Below are 11,789 nucleotides of genomic sequence, written 5' to 3'. Positions count from 1 at the left end.
TCTATTGATATACAGAAATTCTTTCGAAGACGTCATATTGAAAAGAATACTATGAAAAGAGTTATTAAAAAAGTTCACGAATCCGAGCAATCAAACCAGTGTGCACTGCTATTGTCATGCCATTGCAATAGCAGTTATCTCGGTTTTAAACAAAAATCAAGAAACCCTATCGTATAAGTGCAACGTGTTTGAATAGAGAAGATAAGATTGCTGACCTCATAAGTCAGATGTCAAATACCTGTTGTCGTCAGGTAGACAATTAAAACTCACTTCACTGTGGCGGAAGGCGCCTAATTTGTTTTGTGATTGTCTTAGCGTACTATCATTGTGACTATCATTAGGCAAACGAAACCGGTACGTACGCATTCTTTGCGACAATATTCAATGCCTTACACATGCAGCAAATACACACGTTTCAATATACTGTCCAACGCTATCTGCTAAACACTATTACTCTCGCAAACACGTGCCGCAGCAACATCAATCTCGACGCGTTGATATCTGTCTATATGAATATACACATTCAAATGCGAATATATGCCGTCTGACCGGCAATCAGCGCCACAGTCACGAACATAACCCAAAGTTTGTTCATTCATCAGTTGTCTCGCGATTCGCAACATCTGTGCATGCGTTCAAAATTGTTTACTCCGAAATATTGCACAACACTGGTCAACCCGTAGCAAAGAAGCAATTTATCATACGTGTATTCCGGTTTAAATCTGTTCTATCTTTTATCAAATTGTGCATATATTTTTTGCTAGTTCGTAACGGTAGATACAATGAATCCAGAGCCGGTTGATACGGAAAAAGTTATCAATTATATCAACACAGAAATTATACCCGATTTGGTAAAACGGCGTGTGTTGACCGTTGCACGTGAATCCGGCGGCGACTGTCAGTTGGATACCGTGGAAACCAAACCGCTGGCAGCGGATGGAACGTTTATGCTTACAAATCTCTTCAAGGCCAAAGTAGTGTTACGTAGCAGTACAGCGTCCGGAATTACACAAGTCTATCATCTTGCCGTGAAGGTGTGTGCTCAAAAGTGGTTTCTCGTTCTCTCTGAATTTTTCTCAATCATCACTGTTTATTTTGATAAGTCGAAGATATTGTTATCAATGTAGGGGTGCTCTTTACACACCATTGATCAAAGGCTGGGTGAGAGAGATTGAAAAAAATATCGATAAAATCGGCATAACGATATTTTTACTTGATGAATACCTAACGATACCTGGAAAATATCGATATTTCAAGCCTTGTCGGCAGGTTTGATTTGCTCTTCTTGTTTCGTTTTTGCACGTACTTGCACGTACGTGGTGTGTAAATATTAGGCCATTACAAATATTTTATAAAGTTTTTGTCCTTTCAGTGTTCGGCCACTGAAGGGGTGGGGCGAAAAAAAACAAAGTGAATTTTTTAATCGAGCAAAAAAAACAAGGATTTTAAGAATTTTTATTTTAGGTTTAAGCGTGAAAACCGAATCTATTCTTGCTTATAATATATACGTTATTATTTTCTATGCAAAAATATACGAAAAAAGACAAAAACGAAGAAAAATTTTTTTGGACGATTTTCGGAAATTCCATTGTTTGAATTTCCATTTCTGTTTCGTGCTAGAAGCGTTAATTCAACTCGGAGACTCATTTTTCGAGTTTTTTTTAGACTGTAGAGCCCACAGACAATTGATTTTATAAAAAGAAATTTGACTCATATCCTACAAATTATTTTTTTGCCCCCCGATTTTTCAAGCCAATTTCCAAGGGGGGGGGGGGGTGACAAAAACTTTAATATGATTTGCAATGGCCCTATTAATAATAGGAGAAAACGAGTAAAATGGGCCACTTTTCGAAGATAAACAACAATAGGCTGGGCACCACGCGATTCGCCGAAAAATTTTACATAGGGTCACTTACACTTTAACTGCCGTCCGACCGTTTCTTAATTGCGTCCGTTTTTTTGGCTCGTTTCTGTCCATAGTACAGCGCTATGAATGCTAAAAATAAAACTATACTCCCTTCAACAATCTTGTAAAATAGTACAAAATTTCAGATTTTTGAAAAGTTTTTTAAAATTGTGATATTTTGTGATAATTGTATGCAAAATTCTTTTGCAAAAACGAATGCTAGCACCGTATAAAAACATGATGGTTAATGCTCAACTAAATAGAGCCGACAGACGAAAAACGATATTTTTTAATCCTTGAAAAAGATTTAATATAAATCGAAACGTTGGAAGTATAAGAAAAACGTTCATTTTTATCAGTAGTTTGACTGCAAAGCTAAAAAACAAAACCCGGCAAAAATACTCAGTCGAAAGCTTTAATAAAATATAACAATATCATATTAAAACAATCACAGCTTCGTTATCTACAAGGTCACCGGGTGCCTAAAAGTGGTGCATTGTTTCTAATTCTTTACTGAAGATTTTGATTGGTATTACGTCAGGCATTCTAGCCGTGTGTGCGGCCTACTGCAACGACCATAATACTGTTACCGTTTCAGTTTATTTGCAAACTTGATAGAGGTCGTGATTTATGCGTCTGCCTTGCACACCGTCTTTCAGTTTATCGAGTTAAACACAGTAAAATCGATGCGCACTTCCTCCAGCGTCCATGCTTCATGTCTGTAAAAAGTAGGTAGTCGTAAGCGGCAGTTTCATGCAAGTTTATAAACTATTGGACTTCCGTTGGCTACATACCCAACAAACATTTTTGTTGTACAATAGCTTATCAAGCGATTATTCTACTGATATTAGCCATATAACGGTTGAATAAGCTACTATTCAACAAAAATGTTTGTTGGGTAGTCCATAAAAGACCATATTCACCGCAGCTGCTCAGCGTTTGATTTCGTGTCGTGCGTTTGATCGTTTTCATAGTAGATGGTTTGTGATCGACTGGGTAATGCGTAACACCGGTGCCTCGCGTATTTGCAGGTATAAAAAGACTCCATAGTGGTCCTTAGCCCCTTATTCAGCAACTTCTAATTTCTAACCTCCTCCTCGCAGTACTAGCCGGTATACGAGCAACGTTAGCGAAGTTCGAGTTACCAACCCCGGTGAAAACTAAGGTCGCATACCGACAGTGAGGGAGGCACTCAAGCGAATGCTGAGTGTTGTCTCGGCACTACAGCCAAGATAGCAACTCCTTGACGAGACTAGGTAGCGAAGCCCTTATAAAATAACCTACTCATGCCAAACTAACCACCAATAATAAAAAAAAATTGCCTCAGAACATTTGGCGTGGACAAAGGCGACGAAATAAGGATATGGAATGGATGGTGGAACCGAGGATCACTGAATTTCGTGGGTGGCGATTAACGAGAACATGAGTATGTTGAGAATAATAGGCGGTATATTCAACTACACCATCATAAACGTGCACTATCCACACGAAGGTAGACCGACGCCAATTGTTCGCTACGGGACAATCAAGACATCGAGGTATGAACATCCATATCGGCAAAAAAGCTATCTATACATAGACCAGTTATCGGGCCCCATAGCCTGCACACCGGCACAAACGATAACGTTCAGCGATGCATCAATTTTGTAGCTTCCCAAGGCCCGGGGATCAGAAGCGCTTTCTTTCCCAGCAACGCAAAGATATTCACAAAACCACTTGGAGATTACTTGACCAACGAACGTTGAACTAAGTCGACCTTATTCTCATCGATGGCCGGTTTTTCTCCAACATCATCAACCTACGGGGTGCGGATATCGACCTCGTAGCAGTACATGTGCACTTAAAACTATCGACGGTTTAAACCTCCTCTTCCACCCTCCGCGTTTAAAAAGCAAAGCCTTCGGTTATAAACGTCATTGAGATTTGACACTTCTTTATCGGTAGACTGCGCAGCCGGTTATTAGAGTACACGATAATTACGGGGCTAGTGCAACGATCCTACTGACTCCAGTAGCACCACCCAACCGAGATTTGAACATACGACGACTGGATTGATAGTCCAGCATTGGCTTCCTCGTTTAAACATTCGGTAAATAGACAAACCGCGAGCATACTAGATGAAGCCTTATCTTCATCTGTGGAGCTAGATGCTTTGGATGGAGCAGGATACGCACGGCCGTCAATGAGGCTGTAATAGTTGTGCTAGGTAAACAAATCTCAAGGGCACGAAATGGTCGGTTTGACGGGGAATGCCAGCAAGCAATGCCGAGGAAAACAAGTGCTTGGAAAAACTATCTAAGCATTGCCAGGAAGGAGAATTTGGCCAAGTATCGACGAGTGCGGAATGAGTTGAACACGATTTTGAGGAGCGCCAGAAGGAAGACAAAGATCGTGAAGAGTTAGAACATTAGCTAGAACCAGACTAATGAGACACGCAGCTACTATGAAAAGGGCAACCAATTTCGTAAGGAATACACATCGAAACATGAGAGTAATTCTCGCTGAAACGGGGCCGCTACTGACACGAGGTATTCAAATATTGGAAGTTTTGCGCTTAATTGGTTGAAAATAGTTAAAAACTAAGAATTACACTTTTTATACCTCGAAATAGTGGACCCCTCGTGCGCCAAGGGGTCTTACAGGTTCAAAAAAAGTTGAATTTTGAGCAAACTTTGATATCTATATCATGGGATATTTCATAATTTTGCCATGAAACAACTAACAAAAAGCCCGGTTCTGTAAAGAAGAAGAACAGGGTTTTCAAAGGGAGTAAAATTTATTTGGCGGCCATCTTGGATTTGGTCGACATATTGAAATTTATCAAACAATCGCCGTTTTCACCATGAGCCCCCAACCGATTTCCATTTCAAGACCATCATTGGAAAGCTGAGGAAAAATGCTACAATTACAAAACTATGAAATATTCATAAAATTAGGTGTGCAATGGCATTAACAAAATAAAACAATTAATTTTCTGCAGCAAGATATTCCATTATATGAGAGTTGTAAACTTTGATACAAATAATTAATTGTTTCGTTTATGTAATGCCACTACACATGTATAATTTGATGAATGTTCCTTATAGCATTTTTTTTCTCAGCTTTCCGACGGTCGAAATTAAAAGGAGGGATCGTGATGAAAACGGCGATTTTTTGATAAAATCCAACATGGCGGCCAAATCCAAGATGGCCGTCGATTATTTTTTACTTCGTTTATAAACACTATTTCTCCTCTTTACACAACCGTGTCGTTTGTAGCTAGTTTCATAGAGAATTTTGGAAATATCACAATAATTATATGAAAATTTTGAACCTCAAATAACTGGTTGTTTTAATCAGTTAATGCCATTGCACACCTAATTTCATGAATGTTTCTTGTAGCATTTTTTCTCAGCTTTCTAATGGTGATCTTGCAATGAAAATCGGTTGGGGGCTCATGCTGAAAACGGTGGTTTTAATAAAATCCAATATGGCGATCAAATCTAAAATGGCCGCCAAAAAAATTTTTACTCCATTTGAAAACCCTGTTCTATTTCTTTACAAAACCGGGTCATTTGTTAGTTGTTTCATGGCAAATTTATGAAATATCCCATGATATAGATCTCGAGGTTTGCACAAAATTCAACTTTTTTTAACCTGTTAGACCCCTTGACGCACGAGGGATCCACTATTTCGAGGTATCAAAAGTGTAATTCTTATTTTTTAACTATTTTCGACCAATTAAGCGCAAAGGTTCCAATATTTGAAGATCTCGCGTCAGTAGTGGCCCCGTTTCAGCGAGAATTACTCATGATACGTGTATGGACGAGTAGGGAACTTTGGTCACAAACAAGCTCAAGGTGGTCAACAGTGAGAAGCATTGGCGTAGCTAGGTAATTTCCCTGGAGGGGGCCTAGGGGGTTCCTTCCGAAAAAAAATTCATTATGATCCAGTTACGTCGGCTGTCAGCGATAGCACAGGGTTTTGTAGGGAAATACCAGACGGGCTTCATGAGAGCCCGCGCAATTACGGACCAGATGTTTATCATCCGACAGATCTTGCAGAAATATCGGGAGTACAACGTGCCCATGCACCACATCTTTATTAATTTCAAAGCAGATACGATGCACTCGATCAAGGCTAGCTATGACAGATAATGCAATAGCACGGTTTTCCGGATAAACTGGGGCAAATGATCAGAGCTACATTGGATCGAGAGATGTATTTCGTGTGCAACTCGGGAACACTTTCGAATCCTTTTTACATACTATTCAACTTCGCTCTTGAGGGGGTGGTCCGACGAAAGCGAAGTCTAGGAGGATTGGGTTAAACATAAGTGCGTCGAAGCCCAAATACATGAAAGAAAGAGGCTCGATAAATCAAACACGTGCCTCACACGGACGGTAACTGTTCACAGCGTCGCTTGCCGGAAGCGGGAGGCACACCGGACAATATTTGGCGGAGAACAAACTGAAAGCGGAGAGTGGCAGAGACGAATGAATCACGAGCTACAGAAACTGTTTGGAGAGATTCTCATTGTCATCTGGCGAAAGTCAGTAGGCTATCGTGGGCCGAACATTTCGTAAAGATACCGGACGGCAGTGTGACGAATACAGCTCTTTTCAACAGCTACATCAGCACCAGGAACAGGGAGGCTTAACGTGCGAAGATGGCACGACCAAGTCGAAAGTGATTTGAGACTTCTGAGACTGGAAAATTGGCGACGAGTGGCCCAAGATCGAGTTGAATGGAGACGACTGTTTATAACAGCATGAGCCGGGGTGGCTACCAGGTTACTGACGGCTACTAACGATGACAACAACTACGCGTTTGCGATACCTAGCAGAAAAGGAAAACATCAACGCAGTGGGAATATATACACTGAATGTTTTTCCGGTTTTTCAATTACAATGGGGTACCCTGGTACCCCAGGCACCCCCTCTAGCTACGCCAATGGTGGGAAGCAGTTCTTCGATGGGCATTAATGGTTATATCGCCAGAAGGAGAAGGAGACGGAACGGAAGTTAACCTAAGAGTGCTTACGAACGATAACAGCTTATCGGCTCTCGATCTCGAAGAGAACTGGTGAGAAATCGGTAGGCTAAAGTATGAAAGAATAGAGCTCCAGACTCTCGGGAGAACTCTACCAAAATGGATTTCAAGGTTTTGGGTGGCGGAGAAGCTACCGGAAGAATGAATGGAAGTTGTGGTTTGTCCCATCTATAAAAAGGGTAGGAAAAGGCTCCAGAAAAATCAACGTTCACCTCCCAAGGACAGTGACGATTAACTAGCCATATATTAGCGACATTAATACGAGTAAGGACATTCAACGACGCATTCAAGATGAACGTGGAGCCTACTTTTCCTTGCGCAAGAAACTTCCATCAAGAAGCGTACGCCGCCGTACAAAGCTGATGATGTACAAAACGCTAATCAGGCCGGCAGTCCTCTACGGACTTTGTAACTTTGCTTACATGCGTTCATTTGCCCTATCTGACCAAAAGATGTTGCGGACTATTTTTGGCGGAGTGCAAACGGATAGAGGAGAGTGGCGTAGACGTATGAACCACGAGCTGCAGATACTACTTAGAGAGATCGTACACCATGGCGAAAGTTGGGAGTATGCGGTATTTCGACCTCGTCGCAAGGATGTTAGACTGTGTAGTGAAATCCGTTCTGTTCAACAACCTCATCGGCACCAAAAATGGACCGACGTGCTAGATGGCTCGACCAGGTTGAAGCCGATTTGCGTGTGTTGACACGCTTAAAGAATTAGCGACAAGTTGCCCAAAACAGAGTACAGTGGAGAGGAATTCTTGTCCGTTCGACTCTGGAATATCGCACGGCGGTCTGTAATCCATATTATCTCAAAGGCGTTGATCGGTTAGACAGACAATACAGTGCAAATCTATTCAGTTCGCCCTCCGTTGTCTACCTTGGAACAACCCACTCCAGCTACCAAGATACGAAGCGCGCCTGATGCTAATTGGCCTGGACACTCTAGTAACCAGGGGAAATCTGTACCGAGCAATCCGTGTAGCTGATCTCCTAATGGCGAGGGCCAATATGTCTGATGGCATAAAAAATAAACAAAATAAATAAAATAAAATTAAATTAAATTAAACCTCAAACTTAATTTAAGACTTTATTTTTACTCTGAACACTGATTCAATAGTAAACTGTGAAAAGAAAAAATTCACTTCCAGTTTGAACAAGCTCATTTAAAGCTATCAACGAAAGTAGTTATGAATGATGACTTGCCGTCGATTGGACCGTCTAGCCGTACTTCTTCTCAATAGATAAGGAGCGTACCATGACATCAGCAATATTTGCAAATTAAATTCATTCGACTGTGAGAGAATAATGTTGTATGAATATGGAATAGAGTAGGTTTACTCAGTATTGATCAATGTCGACATTTTACAAATTTCGGATCCAATGCATTGGCTTTTAGTTGATGTTTAGCCAGAATGTTACAGTTAGGAGAGGTTTCGTTTTGCCTCAAAAGTTATCTGTTCAACAAAAATAAAATCAACACAAAATTATACTTAACATAATTATTGAGTTAATAACACGATTTTGAAGTAAAATTTTATTCTCTCAATTTGGGTGTTAATCATCGTTTTATGTCAAATAAAGATCAGTTGCAGAGATATATTTTTTGACCTCTGAAATTTCTCTAAAAGTCTGATTTTGCCCAAATTCACTTATTAATCTTTCGCTTTCCAATAGGTAACCCCTGAGCTGCCGGAAGAGATATACAATGGCTGCCAATTCGACACTCTGTTCGAGAATGAAACCACCGCATACACAGAAATTTTTCCTACGCTGGGAAAATCGGACCTTTATCCAAAGTAACAGCTAAACACGCAAGATTTAATCCTCAGTCGTTCATGTGCCTAACATTTTTTTTGTTGGTCCTTTGCCTCGCCAGATATTTTTATTCCCATCGGAAACCACGAGAAGCTGTAATGGTGCTGAGTGATTTCAATGCCGACGGCTGGAAAATGGCACCGATGGTGGTGAAATTGCCGCTGGATTACTGTTTGCTTGCAGGTTTGATTATCGTCGCATTTTCGATTCCAAAGAAATAATAAATTGTTTTTCCATTACCGTATTCATACTCTCTCTCTCGCTCTGCAGCCCGGGAGCTTGGAAGATTTCATGGTGAATGCTATGCTCTGAAGATGGAAAAAAGTGATTTGTTTGAAAGTATTATTAAAAAGTTTAAGGAATCGCGATACGGCGCTGATCTGGGTGATATGAACTGGCTGGCTGCGATGAAAACCGGTCCTAAACGGGCTATCAAGGCCGTACGCGAAAGTGCTTTCAAGGATCGTGTTCCAGAGGAGTATTTGCAAAAACTCGGCCTTGTGCTGGAAGACCCCTGGAGTCAGCAAATGCGAAGCGTAAAACCAAAAGAACCACTTGCTGTGATTTGCCACGGGGATTATTTACGGAACAATATAGCTTTTAAATATGGTGATAAAACGGTTGTTGACGTGACTGTCGTGCACAATGATAGATTGTAATTAGTGGTTATCGTTTCAGAACCCGGAAAAACCAACCAATGTAATGATGTTCGATTTTCAAACCCTTCGATATGCTTCACCAATGATTGACTTTACGATATTCATTGCCATCTCAACCGGATATGACGTGCGGGAGAAGCATTTTGAAACTATATTCAAAGCCTACCATGAAGAACTGGTGCAAACGCTTTGCAGTATTATCGCCACTAATCCGAATGATTTGCCACAATATTACAGGTAAGGCTTCGTGCACAAATTACGTAACGCACAGAGGGGAGGGGGGGGAGGTTGAGCTTGCGTTACTTTTTGTTACGCAGGGGGGAGGGGGAGTCATGAGGAGAGTTACGTAACAAATTTATGAAATTAAAAAAAAATTCTGAACAAATCTGAGCAGATAAAGACCATTTGAGCCCAACAAACTCTTTATAATTTTGGCCTCAATTCTACTCTCGATCAAAATTCTGTTCTAAACTCAGAACTTGTGTTATATCCTCCCCATCGACATCTCTATATCGAGCTGCAGTAAACGTCAGCGACAGCATGTCCGGGGCTCAAAATTTGACAGCGGGCCCAAATCAGACTGCTCGCAGATGAGTAAAACGCAGTGCTGACATGCTATCTCATTTTCGCACACACGAGATGTCGACGGCGAAAACATTGTTGTCTGCCATTGGGGTGGTTATATCATACAGTTTGACAAGGGGTCGGACACTCAGCACATAGTGCCCCGGCACTGCAGAGATATCAAACGGCACACCTCTAAAGCCTTATAAAAATAATATTTATAGGGCTTTACACACCTCCGGTTCAATTTTACATATGAAATGGGAGCACTGCCAGTTGTCAAAATCATCTCGCACGGTTGCCAGATCTATCAGATTTTATCGAATTTAACAAATCTTGCAGTTCGGCACTTTCGGTACAGCATCGGCACAGTTCGGCTCGTTTCAAGTCGCCTAACATAAAAACGGCTGTGCCGAGCGACCGACCCCTTGCAGTTTGATTGCAGAATTCAGAATTGACATTCCGATCAGAGTGGTTTTGTTAGGAATACAGAATTGATGCGTTTCTTGATTTTTATAAAAATAAAATAAATTAAACGAATTGTGCGTTTTTTTTTCAATGGTAGGGGAAGGGGGGGAGGTATAGTTAACGTTACGTAATTTTAAGGGGGGGAGGGTTATGCCAAGCGTTACTTATTGTTACATAGGGGAGGGAGGGGGTCAAAAAACTACAATTTTTGCGTTACGTAATTTGTGAACGACGCCTAATGTAGTCTAGCCTCAGCCAACAGCGGCACTAATCCAATCATAAAGATAATGAGTGAACAAATCAGTAATCTCATAGAACGTAATTTGCGCGGGTGATCACGGAACGCGTTTTAAGCCTTATAATGTTAACGACTGTTCGACAAAATAGACTTTTTTTAGATATTTTTTAATTTTGAAAAATTTGAGGCACTAGACAGCAAAAAATCAAACAATTGTGGCGAAATTGGGTATTCAACAAGGTTGTCTGTCATAATTGTTAATCGTTCAGAACTCAGCCTATTTTCCATTAACTAATAGCTTTTTCGCCTAAATTGTATAAACAGTTTATTTTATCGATTATGCCTGAAATTTACTTTTTAGGGCATTATTCAGTAAAACAGCTTTTCGATCAAATTCTAATATACTAGAAAATGGAAAAATTTTCCCTTGGTTCTAACTCTTACATAAAAAAGCGAAATTTACGCCGAAAACAAATCGGCTCCAGCATAGAGGCCAGCTTGAAAGGCACATGCTCAGCCTATGAATTAGTGAATAGCCTAATTTCGAGGCTTCAACTTCGATGATGTTGCAAATCGAAATGCCTACTAATTGAGTACGATGGAATAGAATTTGCCGATAGCTGTTAGCACCTGGTTGAGGCCCGTCCTACTCCAACGCACCGCACTGCAGTGCAGTCTCACGTTTCCCATTCCGTTCACTCTGTCCAATGTTTCAATAATCGGATCAACATATTGCAGCTATGAATCGTTCCGGCGGGAGTTTGCACAGTATTACCTGTATGGTTTTAACATTGCGTCCAGCTTCCTCGGCATTCTGTACGAGCCAGCGGAGAGTACTTTTGCACTGGAAAGTATGTCAACCGAGGAGATTATTGAAGATACTATGAAGCGCGGTGGACCAGCATTGGATAAAGAGCTGGCTGCCATGGTTTATGAGCTTTACCGGGAACACCAACGATATGGAATTGATCCCGAATAGAACGTACTAAGGGGGGTAATTTCGAGAGGCTGTTTAATCATGTATTATGGCTGATTAGTTGTAAATTGATACTTTTCAGTTGATAATATTTTTGTTAAATAAATGTGTGGAATCAGGTTTATA

The 11,789-nt window shown here is 40.8% G+C and overlaps 1 protein-coding gene across 2 annotated transcripts; it reads left to right on the top strand.

The window, feature by feature from the left end:
* The first annotated feature begins 605 nt into the window (after positions 1-605).
* LOC128743059 (uncharacterized) lies at positions 606-11,772 on the top strand. Of its 2 annotated transcripts, XM_053839576.1 has the most exons (7): positions 610-714; positions 765-1,034; positions 8,618-8,739; positions 8,820-8,941; positions 9,029-9,378; positions 9,437-9,654; positions 11,426-11,772. In XM_053839576.1, exons 2-7 carry the CDS (start codon positions 783-785, stop codon positions 11,664-11,666), a joined length of 1,305 nt encoding a protein of 434 aa, XP_053695551.1. In that variant the 5' UTR covers positions 610-714; positions 765-782; the 3' UTR covers positions 11,667-11,772. The 2 variants fall into 2 exon arrangements, with proteins under 2 accessions (XP_053695550.1, XP_053695551.1); XM_053839575.1 differs by having other exon boundaries at positions 606-1,034.
* The last annotated feature ends 17 nt before the right edge of the window (positions 11,773-11,789 follow it).

Source organism: Sabethes cyaneus, chromosome 3 (genome assembly GCF_943734655.1).
Source record: "Sabethes cyaneus chromosome 3, idSabCyanKW18_F2, whole genome shotgun sequence".
Taxonomy (NCBI): domain Eukaryota; kingdom Metazoa; phylum Arthropoda; class Insecta; order Diptera; family Culicidae; genus Sabethes; species Sabethes cyaneus.
The sequence above is the reverse complement of the archived record's forward strand: the minus strand, read 5'-3'. Positions and strand labels throughout refer to the sequence as shown.